This window comes from Salvia hispanica, chromosome 1, assembly GCF_023119035.1.
Source record: "Salvia hispanica cultivar TCC Black 2014 chromosome 1, UniMelb_Shisp_WGS_1.0, whole genome shotgun sequence".
Taxonomy (NCBI): domain Eukaryota; kingdom Viridiplantae; phylum Streptophyta; class Magnoliopsida; order Lamiales; family Lamiaceae; genus Salvia; species Salvia hispanica.
Window position 1 is genome coordinate 31,933,720 of NC_062965.1, and position 22,229 is coordinate 31,955,948.

Consider the following 22,229-nt stretch of genomic DNA (forward strand, 5'->3'; position numbering starts at 1 on the left):
AGGGATTGAGTCTATCTCCCAATTATGATTATTTATGGAATTGTTGAGTATGATGTGGTGTGTATGCTTCTCTTGATTTTGGTTTTATGATGTTAGGACTTGAGTCTATCGTCCTATATGGTCGGTTGTTTACATGAATTGCATGACTTGCTTTGAGAAACATATAGGAATCGAGTCTATCTTCCTAAATGTTAGTGATATATGTGCAACACTTTAGCTTGAATGAAGTTTGGGGGAGTTGGGTATCTTGTGGATATATATGTGGTTTTTGTAGAACGGATCTAATACTTCCAATTTTTAGGTACCACTTGCATCCTCATGGCTTCCGGTCCCAGTCCCACCGGTGTCAACCTCACCTCCGACCAGAAGAAGACGTGGAAAGCTCTCGCCAGGCTGCCTTACCAAGTAGCTAGGCTCCCATGCCTCTTTACACTCCGCCAGCTCGGTATCGACCAATCCTTCTTGGAGTTGTGTGAGGTCGGACAGCTTTCGGGCTTGCTTCTCGCACAGGGCCGTCCATCATACCATCGACTCACCCTGGAGTTCCTTTCGACGCTGATAGTGAACAAGACTCGCCACGCAATCGAGTCCATCACGTTTCAGCTGCGGAATACGGTGCATGATATGCCATTAGCGCAGTTTAATGAGATATTTGGAATCACGGGGGTAGTATCCAAGATGCCCTATGAGTTCAGCCATAATACAGACAAGTTCTGGCAGGAGATCACGGGCGAAAGGAAATTTTCTGCTAACAGGGCAAAGAGCTCTTCCATCCGGAATCCTGTCTTACGCATCCTCCAGAAGGCATGCGTCTGCTTTCCCTTTGCACGAGTGGAGCATGGGAGCGTTACTAGAGACGAGCTGTTTCTGTTGTGGCAGATATTGTATAGACAACCAGCTCTGAACCTGGGCCACTTCATGATTAAACATCTAGAACGGGCCGCGAAGAAGAAGAATGGGACGCTATGTGTTGGTGCGGTGGTAGCCGCCATTGCCCTCCATCTGGAGGTGCCACTGAATGACATGATAGCCGATGTGGGTGAGTCGCCGAGCCCGGTGTTGGACGTCACGTTCTTGAAAAGAACGACTGTGATTGCCTCGGACAAACATGGTCAAATTTATTTAAAGCAGAAGGGCGGAGACCACTTCCCTCTCCCCAACTCCAACACCACTCATGTCCACGGGCCGGAGCAAAGGGAGAACTGGTTGATGAACAGTCCGGCTCACCGCCACATCACATCTAGGAACCCAACCGGATATGTAGCGAGCCCGGAGACAAGCGAAGATGAAGATGCAGCCACAGATGAGGAAGAAGAGGAAGAGGAGCATGAAGAGAGACCGGCCCAACAAAGGAGAGATGGGGCCGAGACAAGCACTTCACGACGGAGGAACCGTGGGCTCAGGACTGAAGATGATATTGACGCCATCAACAATAGGCTGGACAGCGTGGAGTTGAACATGCAGCAGCTGCGGGAGCACAACGACGCTCAATGGATTCAGTGGCACCAACAGAGCAATGATCAGTGGGCGAACATCAATGCCCAATTTGGGAATTTCTATGCACGGCGGGATGAAAGATGGGCCACTTTTATGCAGCAGCAGCAAGATTTCATGGCCATGTGGCGACCACCTCATCACCCACCGAATCAGTAAAGGTCCGACCCAATTCCACATTCTTTCCAACTTATCCTTGCCTTGGCTTGGAATAAGTTTGGGGGGGTGTCTAGTGGAATTGGGCCTTTTTCTCTTTCCCCTCTCCCTAATTTGTGTTCCCCATGATGTAATTTGTAGTGACTTGAGTGATTCTGGCATGTACCCTAATTTGATATGATGATACCTTATGTGGTGATAGTAGGATAGTTTTTTTTGCTTTTATTTGATTTTTTTCTTTTGGTGTCTAGCTTTTGTGGGTTTTGTTGGTCGGGTCTTTCCTTGGGTGAATTTGAAGTGGGAAATGGGTGAGTTGGCAAGATAAACTAAGCATGTTTGTTGGATGAGTTGCCTATGATGATTATGTTAAAAATGTTTGCGAAAACTTGTTGATTTAGCTAAGTGACTTGTGTTCCTATTTGTGATTTGCCTAAAGTGAATTGCTCGTTGCCTTGTTTATTACCAAAAACTACCTTGTGAGGATTGAGACCATCTAAAAAAATTTAGTGTGATTTTTTTTCATCAACTATGTTATATGTTTCTAGAACTTGCTCGCAGTCTGTTTGAATCAGCAAAGTGGTTATAGTGATAGGAGGGGACGTTAGGCCATTCTTTGGAGCCTTATCTTAACCTTGAACCAAATTGCGAATCATAATTCTTTGCTAGCCAATTTTGAGCTTAAGCCTTTTTCTTTGATAGCCAAAAATATGGGTTGAATCTTTATTGGGTCATAGAAAGAGAAATTTTTGGGAAAGGATATTGTTGTAGCAAGAAGGTTTCGAAATAGAAAAAGAGAGAAAAAGAAAAAGAAAGAAAAAAAAATGACATGCAAAGCATAAAAAAAAAAAAAGGAAGAAAAGGAAAGTCTGATTTCGATTGAATAAGGTGATTGAGTTGAGACTGAATAAGAGTGTTAAAGAAAAAATATGAGGATTGGGGAAGTTGAGATGAGTTTAGGCAAAGCCTAAAATCTACTGAGATTTGTAATATACATAGCCGGAGTAGTTGTAGTTTCATTTTGGGATTATAAGTCACTTTAGCCAAATGTACCTCACCTAACCAAAAAGCCTTACATTACAACCTTAAGAAAAGACCTTTCGGATCCTAGATCTATAGTCACAACATAGCAGATGAGAGTCTAGACTTCGAGCAAGCCTATGGTAAACTATACATTTTTTATTGACTTGAGAGTTACATACTTTACCCATACACTTTGAGCGTGAGAGCTTATTAAAAAAAAAGGTTTTACACTATATACATCCGGTAAGGGTAATTGACAAGGTGGAATACGTGCTAGTAGCTTGAAGCAATGTTCAATATGGTTCTACTTGTTGTGAAGTTAATGATGCATGATGACTTGTTTTCTTTCACTGAGGTAATGATGAAAATCCAACACACTTACAAGAGTTTATTTTTCTTGGTTTTCTTCTTGTTCGAGGACAAACAAGTATTTAAGTTTGGGGGAGTTGATAAACTCGTAGTTTAGCAAGTGTTTTGGATGGTTTACAGTGCTTAATTGAGTATATTGTAGCACATTACTTGAGTTTTCATCCATGATCCCTGAGTTAGAGTGCTCTGATAAGTTTGTCGAGTTTTTGTAGTCAAAACAGGTGGAAACGGACGAAAATGACAGCCAAAAGATCAAGCCGGGCGTTTTCACACAACTAGTCGGGCGTTTTGCCACCCAAGCCGGGCGAATTCTCTGTCCCCGGGCGTTTTTCCCTCTGAAAACGCCCGGGCCGGGCGTTTTGCCTCTCAGACCGGGCGAATCCACTGTCCCCGGGCGTTTTTCCCTCTGAAAACGCCCGGGTCGGGCCTCCTTTTCATATAGAGACGATTGGCCAAGGATTTGGCCAAATAAACTTCGTCAAGTTTATTCAAGATCGCAGCCGCGGTCTTCTCACCCTGCACCTCACGTAGCACCTTATCACCAAGGCACAATATCACGGCGCTGTGAGCTTTCAGCTGCATCTCATCGAGCTTCGCTTGCGCCTTTTCATCAAGCGCGACTCCCTTCCCCTTCTCCCCTGCCTCTGCCGTAGACAAGACTGCAGCCAAGCCCTGCTGCACTAACACGGCTCTCATCTTCATTTTCCACAAGCCGTAGTCGTTCTTTCCCGTGAATTTCTCCGCCTCTAGTCGTGCCGCCATCGTAGCAATGATCGATCAATTACTCGATTCCCACAGACGGCGCCAATTGTTGAAGTTGAATTGAGATCTAACGAAGAAATCTTGAAGAACACAACGATTTACCGAAGTAAAGAGAGAGATCTATTATTGATGAAGGAGAGAGTTTCTGTTACAAATCTACCACACTTTGATCTCACCTAATTTGCTATATACAAAGCTCAAGACGAGTGAATGATGATTCAACTCGTTTGTTACAACCAAAGAGAAAAACTGCCTCTAACGGCTAGTTTTCTAACTAATAAACAAACTCTAAAGTATCCCCTGCATGCACCTTCATCACTAGCTTCCATGCACCCTCATTGCTTATGCTCACCCACATGCCTAACAATAATAATAATAATAATAATAATAATAATAATAATAATAGTTATTAAGTTAGAATATATCATACATTTGCAGCGTTTCTCATTCCTTTAGCACTCATAAGCTCTTCCAATACAGAGGTGAAGATTCTCCGGCCTCTAAGATAGAGTTTTGTTTCCTAGACACAGTAAAAAGTGTAGTATACATTAGTGGTAAGTTTTTTACTATTTAATATCATGAAAAAAGTAATGAAATTGTCATGGATATACCGGATCGACGGCTTCGACATCTGCCATAAAAGATGCACCGTCACAATACCGGATCATAATCATATTCCAGTTATAAAAATCTGAAATAAAAATTAACCAGTTACTAATTGAATCCGTACAAATGATATTTGAATGTAATTCATGCTTGATGCTATTACATGCACACATACATGAATTTGTACGACAACTAAAGCTCATTCACACATAGCATTTTCGAACTCAATTAATTTATTTATTTATGTTGTGTAATTAATTAATACCTGGATTTAAGCTTTTGTTATGCCTCATGATGGTAAAGAAGTCTTTAGGAAGAGCATTTTTACTGGATCCTGTGTTCGGATAATACTTGCTCCTTCTGAGGCATTCTTCCTTTGAATTACACCATGCTCCTCCCTAATATGACGAACTCCAAACTCTAATTAACTAAACTAATCAAACATGAAACAACAGTACTAAAATATCATATAGATGTCGCATGTGCATATATATATATATATATATAGAGAGAGAGTCCCATTATCCACAAATCCACTCTTAAAGACCGAACCACCGAACCCTACCAAATTAGGGCTTTTAGATCTAGTTTTTTATGGATAAGATATAAAAATTTATAAATTATTTTCGCCTTCATCACGAGCCTATTTTAATTCATCCGAAGGTAAATAAGTCATACTAACATGTTACGAAGATTTAACTTCGTTCCAGAATATATTACTTCATTCTAGTAGGTTTTTACTTCAGTCTAGTAGGTTTTTACTTTATTCCAGTAGGTTTTTACTTCATTCCAGTACGTAAATGTGGTTTCGCCGTCACGTGTCGTTCTTTCTCTCTACAATATCTATCACCACCGCCATGACGCAAATATTGGTTTAATAAACACATGGAATAATGTAATAAATTATTGGAATGAAGTATGTGTAGAAGCATTTGAAGTCCTACTGGAATGAAGTAAAAATCTTATCCAATGAAGTAATAACGTTCCTGAATGAAGTAATAATAAACTCACTTAAATAAATTGCATTTTTAAATGTTAATCAAGCAAAAACCCACGTCAATGAATTTGAATGAAACATATGTTGAATCATTTCAAAACCTACTGGAAGCAAGTAAAAAACATGTTGTAGTTTCAAGGTATTAAGTACAGAATGAAGTAATAAACCTATACAATGAAGTAAAATGGGCTAGTAATGAAGCAGAAAAAAATTTCACAGCAGCACATCTCATAAAAAAAACTAAATCTAATGGCCCACATATGGTCTCTAGTTCGGTCTTTGAAATTGGTTCGACATTGATCACAACTCTATATATATATATATATATATATATATATAATATTATATATGCTAGACTGCAATAGTATAAACGCTAGACTGCAATCTATAGATTGCGGTCTAGCGTATTGGATATTGCATCGGGAAAAATTGCGGTCTAGTGTATTGGATATTGCGCTCCGTGAAAATTTACCCTTGAGCAATTTTTATGATTGCCACATGGCAGCTTATTATTCGTCCACATGTACAAATGATTGGCTAGGAATGGTGGTATGGTGTTACTTTAAAGAGGTGTTGTCATTTTAACACAATCCCTATATATATAGGGGAGCACTAGGGCGCACCCTTAATTAGAGTGCTAACGTACATCCAACCACGTGCTGCCATGTGGCACGAAAAATGCAATATTGTATATATAAAAATGCAATACACATTTTTGAAGTTGTTCATGCATTTCCGCATATTGCATTTTAGTTATAGGAAAATTGCATTTTTATTGTTAAGTTTTGCATTTTCACAAAAATTGCATTTTATATTGTTAAGTTTTGCATTTTCACATATATAAATGCAAATTAAACAGTCAATATCGAAAATACAAAACTCAACAATAAAAAATGCAATCTGCATATAACAAAAATGCAATCTGTCAAAATTCAATTATAACTTTTACAAATGCATATTGCATTTTTATGTATATAATATTGCATTTTTCGTGCCACGTGACAACACGTGATTGGATGTACGTTAGCACTTTAAAATTAGTTAACATATTAGTATATCCCTATATATATATATATATATATACATATATATATATATATATATTCTATGATTTCTTCTACTAATTAAATGAACAAAACAAACTATATAACATGTGTGGGTGTGAGTGTTGACCGGTAGATAGATAATCCAGTTGTTGATTCCATTTTCAAATCCTGGAGAAAAATAATATGCTCCGGGAGTTCCATCCAAGTAAACTATACAAAAAAATTGTTTATCAGCACATTATAACTATAGAATATTATTAACAAATAGTTGGAAAGTAAAGTTATTACCGGCCCCTTTCGCTACACCATCTTTGATGTACGTAACATTGACTTTTTGGTCAATGTTTTGACCATTGACTTGAGATTCATGTTGAAACTATAAAATAAAATATAATTAGGTTTTAGATTAGAATTTTATTAGTTGTATTTGTGCCTATATATAAGGCATTTATTTGTATTTTGCATTTTAACACTTTAGCAAAATGTAGTCCATAAATGAATTTTCCTTTTTCTCATATCTCTCTCTACCGACGGTTATTCATATTTTCAGTTTCTTCTCCTTCCTCCAATGGAGGTTTCTCCATTATCTCAATCCAATTCTACAATTTTAACAATTCAATGAACACGATCATGTAAAATATTATTTTGAACCATGGGGCAACTGTAATTTGGTTGTGACTACCGGTGATAAGAAGGGGTTTGGGGGACCCATGAAACTTCCAACAATTACAATAATATATATTTTACTATGCATAATGTTTATGTATCCACTTGCTAGCACAAGTGGTAAGCATTGAAGTCTAGTATCATAAAAACCAGGGTTCGATTCTCTTCAAGCTTGGTTGGCATTTATATATTTTAAAATGTATTTTTACGATATTTTTTATATTTCTTACTGACATTACCCAAAAAAAAAAAATTCTTTTATTGGAATAGTTGACAATTTCAAATTTCTTTTAGCTATTTTTTATGATGATTTTTTATTTTTCTACTACTATTATTATGCAAAAAAAGAATTCAGCTTATATATACATCATTATTCAACTTAATTATTTCATTACTCACCTCTCTCGTATCTTAATAATGTCACAACTTTCGGTTACATCGACATAAAAAAATACCCTACGTGTTAACAGGAGATTGGACCCCCAACGAAAAAATCCTGCGTCCGCCACTCGTGACTACCCATCCTTTATGAAAAAAAAAAACAAGAAACGGAAAATTACAAATCCATTTGCAGTCATAATATCTAATAGCATATCAGAATCAGATATTAAAATAATATTAACATATGTTTACATTTAAGATGCACAATCAGAAAACAAACACATGTATCTTTGAATAGGCCAGAAATGTTCTTTTTTTCAAAACAAACTAGCATGATAAAGAAACAACTTGTGAGGTTTGAACCCCATATATGCATAAATAACAAGCTTTGTTAGAAAGAAAAAAATTGTACTAATGAAATATATAATTCATTTCAAATAATTTAGTCGGAGCTGATTAGGAATATTTATGTATTTTTTCATGGGCTGAACACAGCATATTTTATTACTATACAATGAGACAGTGGCCAAATTCTCTATTAAAATTGTTTTATTTAAGAGACGCAAATTATCATATAAATATTTTTTTTACTATGAAAAATTAGTAATTGTGGATATAGTAACAGAATATATATACAATACAGATTAACGATGAGTCCAATTTTATTTGAAAAGTAAAATAATGAAAATATTCATACAAAAAGCTCAGTAGTTACCTGTGATGGTTCTTTTGTAAAGACAAAAGTGAGCAAATGAAGCATAATGTTGAGACAAGAGCTTCCATACTTAAGTAGAGAGAGACAGAGAAAGAGAAATGTTGAGACAAGAGCTTCCATACTTAAAATGTGAGTAAAAATTCCATTTTGAAAACAGAGAAAGAGAAATGTTGAGACAAGAGCTTCCATACTTAAAATGTGAGTAAAAATTCCATTTTGAAATGGGATGGTTTTTTTACGAACATTCCAGAATAATAAAATGAGATTATTTTTCATGGATAGAAGGAGTAGTATTGAATATGATCTTAGTTTTCTTGTAATTACATATATAATTATTTATTTGTGCCAATGCTTCTTCTTCGCTTCTTTAATCCTCCCATAATCACGGTAAACTGAGTTTTTTTTTGTCAGTCCTCTCATAGTACGAATAAACTGAGTTTTCTATGTCGTGATAGTAATAGTCTTCTGGGGAATCCCTTCCGGGAGCCATCTTCGGTGCGCACTGCACGGATTTTAAGTTGATCATGCTCCACTCGTCCCACAATGACATTGCTATTTTGCCATTTTGTCCGTCCCACAATAAGAATCTTATTTCACTTTTATCATAAATACAAAGTAGGTCTCATATACCACTCATATTTTATTATAAAACTAATATATATAAATGAGACTCACATTCAACTAATTTATTCAATTCACTATTTTTTACATTTCTTAAAATCCGTGTCCAAACTCAATAGGCACACTTTTTATGATGATTGTTGCTTTTAAAGTATTGTGCTTATAATTTGATAAGCATTATCTCAGACTTTAGTAAAACAAACCAAGCACCTGTCATGCAAATGCAATCTTAGAAACCTTAAATTAACTAACTCTGTGGAGGCGTATTTATTTTCAAATTTCAGTCGATTTGCTATGACAACCACTATTAAGAATTGCATTTTTTTTTTTTAAAAAGGCGGTCTAAGCTAAAGTTTCTTGACTTTCTTCCAACAATGGCCTACCTCCTAGTTCCATAACTTGCAGCTCTACATCTTGAATCAACAACGTAATATTCCTATAAGAAGACCCTCCTTCTTCCAACGCCTCCCTCGCCCTCTCCCTCAACTCCTTTGCTCTTCTTCTCCTCTCTCTTCCCTCCTCATCTCCCTCCATCAACTCCTCAATCGACCTCTTCACCTGATCCCACTTCACAAACTCATCTCCCGCCTCGACCCCGACCCTCACCCCGATCCCGAGCACGTGCACGATGAACTTCTCGTTGTAAAACTGCTCCGCGAACATGGGCCATGTTATCATGGGCACGCCCACGCTCACCCCCTCCAGAGTCGAGTTCCACCCACAGTGCGTCAGAAACCCTCCGACCGAGGCGTGCGACAGTATCATCACCTGCGGGGCCCACCCCCGGATGATTAGTCCCCTCTCCTTGAGACTATTATTTTTTTCCTCCAACCATTCCACAACTTCTGCGGTTAGAGAAGCATCTCTTATAATCCAAATGAAAGGGAAACCTGAGGCCTCCAACCCTAACCCGATCTCCTTGATCTGCGCAGCTGAGATTCGGCATAAGCTTCCGAAACACGCGTAGATCACCGTCCCGGTTTCTTTTGAGTCGAGCCACGACATGCATTGGCGCTCGTCGATGGAGGCCTTGTTTCCTCTGTCGAGTTTCTCATCGGGTCTCTTGTTGCACACGGAGACTGGGCCGATGCACCAGAGCGCTCGTGCCACCTTTGCATACCCCTCGACATATCCCGACTCAATCTCTTCGAAGCTGTTCACGAGCGTGGCTCGTGAAGAGCTTCGAGCTTTTTTAATCTGATCAATGATTGTGTCAATGTTATCGTCAGCAGATTTCTTCTTGGCCTGCTGCGGAATCTGAGCCTTGGTGAGCTCGATTCTGTGGGGTATACCCGGCACCAGAAACGGGTCTGAGCCGGATTCTGCTGCCGCGATCATCCCCTGCGTGCTGTCAAGAGACAGCACGTGGGAGCAGAACAGAATGAAGCACGATATGGTTTCGAAGATATACCTCGGAATGCTGAAGCTGTCTGCGACCCTCTGCGTCCAAGGCAGAGCGTTGGTGGAGACCACGCAGCTCGGCCTCGGACGCAGCTCGGCCATCAGCTTCAGCAGCGGCGCCTCGAGCATCTCGCACGCCGCGAAGAACTCGGGGGCGAGGTCGATGGAGGTAAGGGAGTCCATGTTCTCGCAGCCCCGAGGGAGGCCGGCCTCCTCGCCCGGAAAGTCCAGAGGAATCATCCGGATTTGGAGGCCGGTGCTCGCGGCGTGGGCGATGGCGGCGCTGTATCTGGTGAAGTTGCGGGGCGTGGTGATGATGGAGACGATGAGGCCGCGCTGGGAGAGGAGCTTGCCGAAGTCGGTCAAGGGGATGATGTGGCTCTGCGACATCAGTGGGATGAGAAGGAAGTGGAGAGGGTGGGATAAGGGAGCCATTGATCGATCGATGAGCTCGAGACGGCCTTGTTTGTTTTTTATGGTGATGGAGGGTGGTGAAGTTTGTATGATTGGAGTGGAGAATTTATGTGGTTGGCATCTTTTGTTTGTAAACTTGTAATGTCATAATGAAAGGTCGCTCTACGTAGAGAATATATAACTTGGCAGAAAAAAACAGATATGCGGGCTCATACATATCTCGTGAAATCAGACGCAAAAAATCTAGAAAAGCAAGGACAAATGAGTAAATGTTTCCAGAAAAGTACAAAATTTGTTTCCAGAAGAAAAGATTTTATTAGGCAAAAGACATCATTAACTCCATATATTGTTTTATTAGATTTTTGTACATATTTGTGTAGGTTAAAGGAACTAACAAAATTATTGACTATTCCTTCAGTTAATCAAAAGCTATTATTAAAAATTTTAAACGAAAAAAGGATTGTTCATAGGAGGCAAGCGGATTGAATAGCCATATTTGATGAAGCAAATCTGCAGAGCGAGTTGGACAAGCTTTTCTTATTCTTTTTCTTGGACAAGAAACTGAAGCCTATGCACGAATGGCTTGAAATTGAGCCTACCGCTAACGCGTTAAGTTGGACAAGAAATCTTTTGTTAGCTTAAGGATCCTAAGTACAACAGTAGAAGAATTTATTAAAATAAAAATAATACTCACTCCTTCACAATAAATATAAAATATTTGGTTTCTGGCAATAGATTTTATACAGTATTATTTTATGAGTTAATGAAGAGGGAATAAAGTAACATAGCTATAAAGTAATGAGACAACGCGTTTATTTTTAACGGAGACAAGCAAGAATCTAACGAAAGAAATGATAAAAGTATATGGACTCAACGATGTGTTTACCATTCCGTTGCATTTGCAAGCAAAAATAAAAACTAAAAAATGAAGTGAATAAGGGGATCATTCAATTCAGTTACACAATCTAAACTATTCCATTTCAAACTAATTCAATTATTTTGAATACATATCGAAGCTTGCCTAATTTGTAGAACTGTGCCCCATCATGGAATTTGCAATGTCCTGAATTAGGCATGTAATATTTTGATAAGAAGATCCACCTTCCTTGACAGACCTCCTCGCCATTTCTCCCAGCTCCTTGGCTCTCTTCCTCCTCTCACACCCTTCCTCTCCCTCATCCATCACCCTCTCAACCGCCTCCCTAATCCCATCCCTCCCTACTCTATCCTCATCCCTCTCCTCCACCCCCAAATGCACCACCCCCCTCGCCCCCACCCTCACCCCAATCTCATGCACCTCCACCACCACCTTCTCATTCAAAAACTGCTCCGCAAACAAAGGCCACGTCACCATTGGCACCCCCGCCGATATCCCCTCCAGAGTCGAGTTCCATCCACAGTGCGTCAGAAACCCCCCCACGGCCGGGTGCCTCAGGATAGCCACCTGAGGCGCCCATCCCCGGAGTAAGAACGCTCTCCCCTCAACCCTCGCCTCGATCCCATCCTCATCAATCCATCTCTCGATCTCCGCATCAAATTTCACCACCAACATAAAATCACGCCCGGTTTCCTCCAACCCTAGCGCGAGCTCAGTGAACTGAGCTCGCGAGAGGCGGCTCAGGCTCCCGAGGCAGGCGTACACGACGGTCCCGGGCTTCTTGTCATCCAGCCATTTCAAGCAGTCATGATCAGATATGGTATTAGCATCATCATCGGATAAGGATAAGGATAAGGTTAAGGATAAGGGTCCGATACACCAAATCTTTCCTCTTCCGAGCTTGCGGAACTCATCCACGTATCCGTTTTCGAGTTCTTGGAAAGTGTTGACGACGAGGCCGTAGGATAGAGCCTCGGTTTCCTTGAGGCGTTCGCGGTAGCCCTTGACGTCGGTGGGCCCAGGATTGAACAATCCCGGGAGCTGGGATTGGGAGAACTGGATGTTGTTGTTAGGGAGATTAGGGACGGTGAAGAGGTGTGTTGGAGGGAGGGTTTGGTGGATTTTGGAGGCGTAGATGTGGTGAGTGACGACTTGAGTGAAGCAGCTCATGCCGTCGAAGAGGATCCGAGGGATGTTGAAGGTGGTGGTGGTTTGGAGGGTCCAGAGGATGTGCTTGTCGCAGATGAGGGAGGAGGGAGGAGGGGAGAGGCGGTGGAGGAGGGATTCGATGGGTTTTTGGAGGAGGTCGATGGCGTTCAAGAAGTTGGGGAGGAGGGTGAAGGAGGGGAGGAGCTCGGCGCTCTCGCAGCCGGGGGGGAGGCCAGCCTCCTCGCAGGGGAAACGGACTGTGAGGAGGCGGATGTTTGAGTTTGAGGCGGCGCGGTGGAAGCGGGAGGCGGTGAGGGGTGTGAGGATGATGGAGATTCGGACACCGCGTTTGGATAAGAGTTTGGCCATGTCGAGCATTGGGATTATGTGACCCTGAGCCATTAATGGGAGCAACACGATGTGAAGAGAAGGGGATTCATCACAATCCATGGAAATGGACATGCTTCTTTTTTTTCTTTCAACTTTAGCTTTTTGTTTGTATTGGACTAAGGCTTTTTCCGTCTTATAGTGGGGATTGTTGATGAATTGCTAGTATTAGAGATGATCACGCCTCATTCCTTAAATTTGTTCCTTTACTCACATTATTTATACTTTTATACACCCTTTATTCACGAATAACTTGGCTATCAAATACCGCAATATATACTTTATTTTGTGCGTTAAGTAGAAAGAGAAATAGGGAGTACTATATTTATATTGATACGAGAGATTACTTTTTCGTAAAAATGAAATATGATATCATTTTTTAACCAAATTTTAAAAAAATAAGTATTAGATCTATATCTATTATGAGACGGAGGGAATAAGTATTATGGTTTTAAGGAAATAATTAAGAAGACAAACGAATGGAATATATGAAAAAGTTTAGTTTGATTGGAATGTGAATTTCACGCAAAATGAAAATTACTCCATAATATCTACTAAACAATAGTAGTATTATATAGTACTCTCTCCGTCCATGAAAAATAGGGCACCTTGTGAATGTCACAGATTTTAATATAAAATTGGTAAAGTAAGAAATAATGGAAAAAAGTAAGAGAGAAATAGTGTTAGTGAAATGTGGGGTTCATATTATTAGTAGGAGAGAAGGGGAAAAAGTAAGAGAGAAGTAGTGTTAGTGGAATCTGGAGTCATATTATTAGTAAGAGAGGGAAAAAAGTAAGAGATAAGTTGTTGAAAACTTTCTTTTTTTGAATGCTCTCTATTTTTCATGGACAACTGATGCACTATTTATTAGCACTAAAAATACTTGCAAGTATACAAGGTAGATCTAGTATAGCTAAAGGTCAGTACCGGGATATCGAACACAGGGAATAAGATTGCAACTGTCTATCATATACTAAGCGTCATATACTATCTAGAGACACGGATTTTTGGGTTGATTAATTTATAAACTAGATAGAAAGAAATAAACAAATAATAGAAAACATAAAACATAAAAACAAATAATACAAAACAGGCTAAAGAATGTAGAATATTAGGAACCACAATCAAAAACTAATATCCAAAAGGCTTCCTTGAATTACAGTCTCTAGAGTTACTAAGCTATCACAAATGTAAAATTATATCTTCTCTCGAAGCATACAATTTGTAGATTGCTACCTAGAACCGAAGTGTCATTCCTAGAACTAAGGCAACAACTCCTAAAAGCTCCTAAGATAAATTTGCTTCATTCAAAGGCTCAAATCTCTCGATTATATTGGCAAAGACGTCAATTTCTCCTCTTTCAAATTAAACTACTCACTTCCCAGGTATTGTAGTAAAATCCACATGCATTCATAAGATGGCCAATCAAACAAATGTATAAGCACAAGAGAAATCGAAATAACTACAAGAGCTAACAAGGAAAAAACAATTGAATAAATAACTTATAAATCATAGCATGTTTACCAAAAATTTTACAAAAGATGTTTTAACTCATAGACAAGTAAAACAACAAAAAGTACTAGACATGAAGAAAAACAAAACAAAACCCAAGGTTGAATGATGTAGTCTTCAGTCTTCTCTTGCCTGGACCTACAGAGCTCCGCTCCAATGAAAGATGGAAGAATTATATGTGGAATTTGGGATGGAAGAAGTATAGAGATGGAGAGGATTGGAGGCTCTGAGATGAATATTATGATTAGGTTATGGGGTATATATAGGCTAGAAAAGGATTTATAATTGGTAAAAAGTATCTTCCAAGTAATGGGAAACAAGGTAAATTCGAATTCTCCAATTAATAGGGGAGATTTGGCAACAATTTCTTTCCTTCCTTAGTTTCCGCCTAATTTAGACTGCACTGCGCAACGTTCGTAAAATGGCCACAACTTTCTCCACAAAATTCCGATTTCGATGTTCAAGGTACCCACGCGAAGCTCTTTCGAAGACGAAGAGAATGGTATGTATTAAGCACTGATTGGACTTCAAACTCGTTGGAAGATGGGCTCGAACAGAGGCTGCTGAACTTTGACACTTTTGCACATTTTTTTCTATCTTTTTCTATCATTTATTAACAAACACGTCAAAATATCAAAATATATAATATATGCAATTTAAGAACATAATTTGCAAGATTGACATTTAAAACGAGCCAAATCTAAGCCTTAAAAACATGCAAATCTTGTGTTTATCAACAACCAAAAATAACAAATATGTCCTATTTTTCGTGGACAGATAAAGTATATATTTTATACTCTTGCAAAAAAATTAGATATATATCACACCTTTTCACATGATTTTGCATTTTGAGAATGTGAAAAGGATTCTCAAAACGTGTAACACTCAAGATAAAAATGATCCAGATTCTTGTCAACACTCTTGCGATGGGGGTTGTGTGTGTTGGAATTAAAATAAATAAATTTGATTTTTATAATAGAATTATCTAGGTATTTTTAGTAGAATTTCGTAGAATGCAGTAAATTATCTAGATTTTTGTTCAGAAAAATCTAAATATAAAATATTAAAGAATCTAGTAGAGAATTCTAGAGTATGAAATGAATACCTATAAATACGGCATAGTTGTATCATTTTCCATAGGTTGAGAAAGTTTGATAAATAAATGAGCTTAGTTTCCCACATCACCAATGTAACATCCCGAATTTCCGAACCCTAATTTTAGAGCCCTAAAATTTATTATTGATGACGTGAGAGATGTGACTTAATTGATAAATGAATTTATTACATGAGTTTCTTTGACCGATGAGTTTGAAAAGTCAAATTTGTTGACTATGTGATGTGGCATGTGATTTATTAATTTATGAGGTGAATTAGTTGTTAAAGGGTGAGTGGGAATAGTAGGGAAAATTTCCATAAATACTAGCCACCTAAATAATGAGATTTTCGAACCCTTGGACTTTTGGAGAAGGAATTCTATTTTTCCGGATTTAATTAATTCTTGGGATATTTATCCAAATTAAATCCAAAACCCAATTATTCCTTATTTTTATTGAGAAAATCGAGCCCCTTATTTTTTTTTCCTAGGTGATTTTCGAAAATCACCCATGTAGGGAAGGAAATATTATTTTTGCTTGTTTAATTGATTCCTTACTTGATTTCCTTCCATACCTAGAATTTAAATATTCTACCAAATATTTCCATACCTCAAGAGATCTTGTCATACCTTATTTTAGTTGATATTAAAAATCCATTCCTTATTTAAAAAGGCTACTACACGCCTATTTCAATCCCTAGTTGGGAGGATCCTTATTTTTATTTTGCTCCGTGATATTTTATTCTACTCCGTAAAATATACCAAAACAAAATCTTGGCTAATGAAGAGCCATATATTTCGAAAATTCCATATTCTCCAACCCTAATTCATGTCATTTTCATTCTTCCTCTCTACTCCACAATATTTTGATTTATTTAATTGTGGAGAATAAAATCTTACCAAATATTCTATTTTAATTACCTAAAGATCTTGTTGAGCACTATAAATAAGAGAACCCCTAACCCTAGCCCCATAAAATTTCACCCCCTCTCATCTCTCTCACTCTCTCCAATTTTTTCTTCTATTCTCCAATATTTTGTCATCTTTTGAAGAAGAATTGAAGTTCAATCCAAGAATGTTGAAGAACCGAGTCTAATACTTAATTTCTACCGTTCGTTTTTCTCATAAGGTATTCTTATATTAATCTTCTTCTTTCTACTCGATTCCTCTTCTTTCTAACCGATTAATCGGTATTCTTGAACCCTCATGCATCTTGTTTGAGTGAAAGTGGGGTAAAGGGGATACGGAGAACATGTGTGTGTGTGTGTGTGCGCGCGTTGCGTGTGTGTGTGCGTGGCGTGTTTGTGTGGTGTGTGTATGATGGCAAAATACTCTTGTGTGACATGTGTTGATGTTAGATCTAGAATTGAGATGCGAATGGAACTTATGCGATGAACGTGACCTTGATTGATTAATGATGCTAAAATAGCTCGGTGGGAAAAAGGAAAAACGTTGAGACATGCATGAGTTAGGAGTTGTATTGAATCTGATTTGTGATATGTGCCTATGTGATTAAAAAGGTGAAACCTCAGTTGCGAAGCCGGATAACAAAGGAAAGAACATACTTGAAATCTAAGCAGTCTAGGTGGGCTTTACTCTTAAACTCTTTTATGTGCAAATTTATGAATGTGGAGAAATAAGGGTGGTTTAACTGTTATGCCATACCTATGTCTGTTTTGTTGTGATATTGTGCGTCTGATGCCCAGTTTGAGAGTTCTCTCCATTGGGCTATAGGGCTATGGATATGTATAAACGAATTCGGGTATGAGTAGGGCCGCAAACCCTACCAGGCTGTGTACACGAGGGGATCGGGAGCCGTCCTTGCTAGTCGGCCGGTCTCGTGGGCGAAAAGTGTGGCCACACTTTCGTCGCACCATGGAAATGTTGAGATTGTGGAAATTGATGAGAAAAGTGGGGAGATGTTTGACTGGCCAGTCTATGGAAAATATACTTTGTGATACTCGTGATATTCTCTTATAACTGCTTACAACTCGAGTTCACTTGGTAAGGTTGGCATAACTTATAAAACGTTTTGGCAATGAGTTCACCGAGTATTTCAAAATACTCAGCCCTGCATGTGTTTTCCTTATGTGCAGGTTGAACGATGACGAGCGGTGACGGGTGTTGAGCATGATAACTGATTAAGATGGATGTTTTGAACTTCAAGCGTAGTTGTGTCTTCATACATAGTTGCTCTTTCTCTTGGTTATTTCCGCTGAAATTATTTGAAACACTTATGATTATTTTGGATATTTTGCACTCTCCTTTCGGTTTAGAGGCCATAGACTTTCTTGTGGTTTTTATCTTGGAAACTATGTCATACTCTTGAGATTTTTGATCGTAATTTATGATACCTCATTTTTCTTATTTAAGCTTCTAGGTTAAATTGTTGTTTTAATGCTATGATAGTTCCTTTAAATACTTTGGTCAAACTCTTTAAATGAAACCCTAGCCTATGTTGAATTCTTTAAGTCCGTTTTGGTGGCAGTCTCCGCATTTATTGTACCCTAGGATGACGGGTTGTTACAACCAACCTCTCATAAATTATTTTCCATATATTCCACTCATTCTCCTCTCAAATACTTCCTCCAAACTAAATTACTTCTACAACATATATCTTATACTCCATATTCCAACAACATGGTGGAATAGAGGAGACTGGATTAATAATAACACTGCGAAAAGCGGTGAATAAATTCATATCATACTTTTTTGCATTTTGGAATTATTTTCTAAAGGGTTTTTTTTGAAGGGAAATACATGAGGTAAGGGAAGACGATAAAATGGACCACTTAGGATTTTTTATTAATGGAAAATTTCACGTGAGTCGAGAATAAATTATTGATACATTAAAAATTGATACTTGGATACTTTTGTATACTCATTCTACGATTGATTGAGATATTTTGATTAATCCTTAAACGAAATACTAACAAAGTTTAATATTTGTCCTTGAATCTACCCGTACACAGCTTTGTAGCCAAAGTTATTTTACGCACAATCAGAAAGTTATTTTAAGCACGATCCGAGGTGGGCAAATCCTTGCTCATATCCTATGACAAATGTTACGGAAGACAAATATAACTTAACATATGTCAATAAAGAAAGACAAATATAACTTTGCTGTGGAGCTATGACAAAATTACATTTTAACATATGTCAATAAAGCAAGACAAACATATAAGAGTTATGAACAAAAGTACATTCATTTTCTTACTTCATTACGTAAGTGCTTACATGAGCGTTGGTTGAAATTTTTGTTTGGATTCTAACTTTCTTGATTGTTGGACAAATGTAACCAATGTTTTAAAAATCGGACTGGTAAGTGAACCAGTGAGGCTACTGGTTCATGGTTTAACTGGTTCGACCGGTTAAATTACTGATCAGACCGAAATACTGTACATAAATAAACACTCCCTCCGTCCCACAAAAGATGTCACACTTTCCTTTTTAGTTTGTCACATAAAAGATGTCACATTTCCTCTTTTGGAAAAAGTTCTTTCTCACATCAATTATAAAATTATATTTTCTCTCGCAACTTAACACACAAAATAACATCTCCTAAAATCCCGTGCCATTTTCCAAGTGTGACATCTTCTCTGGGACGGAGGGAGTATATATTATAAAAAATATTAGTACAATTTAATATATGACCAAATATTGTATTAATTGCACATCATAAATCATATAATATCTCTAAAAAATAAATTTAGTATAATCAAATATAAACTATTATACAAAAATGATTAAATTATAGTATTATATGTGTATATTATCATATACGAGCATTAGAATGTAATTATAGATAAAATTATAATTAAAACTTAGAAATAATAAATATAATTTCATAGGTGGTTGGTTAATAAAATTACTATAATTATTATACATAAAATGTTTAAATATATACAAAAATTATAAAATGATAATCTATTAGATTTTAGGAGCACATCATTGCAACATAATGGTAAATTGTTAATATATTGTTATTAGGGACTAGCGTATAAAATGATTAGAGTATGGAAAATAAAATTCGGTAGGTATAAGTGGTGGAGTGGTGGAGGTTATAGCCTAATGACAAGTAGGTCCCAGGTTCAATTCTTGGAGGGAGCAGTTTTATGACTTTTGAAAAACCATAATAAAATGAAAAAGTGGTCCAACCGGTTTCCGGCCAGTTCAGCCGGTCCAAAACGGTCCAATCTCCAACTGGTTTAATAGTCCAAATCGGTCCGACCGACCAGTCCGGTCCGATTTTTAAAACACTGAGTGTAACAAATACACACTACAAAAAACTTATTCTTTAATGACACAAAAAATCGAAACGCTATTACTTGCGTTCCAAAATTTCAAAAAATAACAGCAATTTAAGACGCAAATGAAAGTGTTCCTAATTTAAGGACTAATTAACCTAATCTTTTGCTTTTTTAAGAGACTTCGTTTTGGATCATCTAATTTTAGTTGAAACATTAATAATAAGGACGCTTTTTAAAGTGTTGGTGGTATATTAGAAACATAAACTAGCGTCTTTAATTGCATTAAAAAATGTCGTTAACGGTTTTCCTTTGTTGTTGTAGCGACACTCACTTCATACTAACAATTTATGTTTGGAAAGCATGTCTGATCCAAAATGCTAAGTTGATTCTAAAGAAGACTTTGAATCTTAAATTATACTTCCGTCGTTTTATAATAGTGGAGTCATTTTGTTATTTTTGTACGTTCCACAAGACTTTTAATCTTAAATTGTACTCCCTTCATTCCATAATAGTGGAGACATTTTGTTATTTTTGTATGTTCCACATTAGTGGAATCATTTCCCATTTTATTAAAAGTCAATACATTTCTTCTTCATTACTTTACTGATGTACTCTCTCCAATTTTATTTTCTTCGTCTCTCTACCTTTTTTATTTCCTACTTTATTCTTTCTTTACTTAACTGACTTAACATAATTTTTTCTTAAATCCCTTGTCAAAAAGAAACGCTCCCACTGCTACAGAAAGGAGGGAATACAGTTTGAACAAAAATGTAATTGAACGGAAGGAGTACAGTTTGAACAAAAATGTAAATTGAACAAAGGTTAGTACTACTAGACTACTAGATGTAAAGTGAAACCTTAGATATGGAGTTATACGTAAGTGCTTACATGAGCATTGAATTTGAGTACTAATTTATGACGGACTAATTCTCTATCACAGAACGTATTACAGGTTTTGGTGATGTGCATTTTACTCTTAAAAAATCACATCAATCGATTTGAACCATAGGAATTGAGATGTGACGATGGCTATGGCTAGCATTGGTGCATCCCCTCTTTGGGCACTGTATATACATGTCATTGTCAGTTTACCTTCATATCAACAACTCGCTATAGTTAAACTTTCTAAATGAACTTAACTTTAATTATGTTCCATTAACTTTAATTCCTGTTGATATGGAACAAAATTTGTTGCTGAAATGGTAAATTAAACTATAAGTAGAATTGCATAAAATAGAAAGGTTAAAAATCTATGGTTTCATAAAAGCAATGCCACCACCACATAAATTAGAACCATTATTTCTAATATATATTCTTCGTATATGAATCCCCATGAGTTAAGTAATTCTTTGCATGGTCGTGCAATACTTGCTCCTACTTTAGAGGTAGTTGATGAGGTTAATCAATTCATGATTTCATTGGATCAGTTTCAAGGTCGAGTTTATTTGAGCTCTGATAGTATATCAAACTCTGATTTGACATCAAATGGCTTTGCTGTGATTCATACAGTTGAATTTTTGAATAATTTGAAATGTTCAGGTACTCCTAATCATGAATTATTGTTGAAAGTTGGTACTCCAGTGATGTTGTTAAGGAACATAGATCCTTCTAATGGTTTGTGTAATGGCACCTGATTGACTATTACACGTTTAAGTGACTATGTTTTGGAGGGACAAGTATTGGCTGGTCATAATGTTGGTCTTAAGGTGTTGATTCCTCGAATGACTTTAATACCATCTGATCCATCGTTGCCATTCAAATTCCAACGACGACAATTTCCATTAACTGTGTCTTATGCAATGACTATTAACAAAAGTCAATGTCAATCGCTTTCACATGTTGGATTGTTTCTGAAAAAACCCGTCTTTAGTCATGGACAACTGTATGTTGTTGTTTCAAGAGTCACAAGTCGTGATGGTTTGAAGATATTAGTTTGTAAAGATGATATTGATAGGAGTGGAGATTCTACTTTTATTGTTGTTTACAAATAAATTTTTCAAAATTTATAAACTCCTGGTTGTTGTTGTTACTATTGTACTTTCTATTTTTCTATTTTAATGATTTTTGTTGTGGAAACTTATGATCTATTTATTTAGTTAAATTGTTAACTACTAGAAGTATTTTGTAATTCTAATTTTATTATATTATAGTTGTGTAAGATTAGCCCTCAAAATTCATTTTAGTTGCACATTTCCTTATATACATTTTAATCAACTGAATTATATTCTACATTCTTTAATCAACGGAATTATTGAAAATCCTATGACCCGTGCATAGCACGGGTGTTAACACTAGTTGCATAAAATAGAAAGG

At 37.3% G+C, this 22,229-nt stretch overlaps 2 protein-coding genes across 2 annotated transcripts; both read right to left on the reverse strand.

The window, feature by feature from the left end:
• Positions 1–9,076: 9,076 nt before the first annotated feature.
• LOC125208791 (UDP-glycosyltransferase 73C4-like) lies at positions 9,077–10,796 on the reverse strand. Its single transcript, XM_048108349.1, has one exon. It carries the CDS (start codon positions 10,667–10,669, stop codon positions 9,176–9,178), a length of 1,494 nt encoding a protein of 497 aa, XP_047964306.1. The 5' UTR covers positions 10,670–10,796; the 3' UTR covers positions 9,077–9,175.
• An 808-nt stretch (positions 10,797–11,604) lies between these two features.
• Positions 11,605–13,262, reverse strand: LOC125202401 (UDP-glycosyltransferase 73E1-like). The gene has a single exon (XM_048100793.1). The coding sequence runs from the start codon at positions 13,134–13,136 to the stop codon at positions 11,670–11,672; it is 1,467 nt and encodes a 488-aa protein (XP_047956750.1). The 5' UTR covers positions 13,137–13,262; the 3' UTR covers positions 11,605–11,669.
• Positions 13,263–22,229: the final 8,967 nt, after the last annotated feature.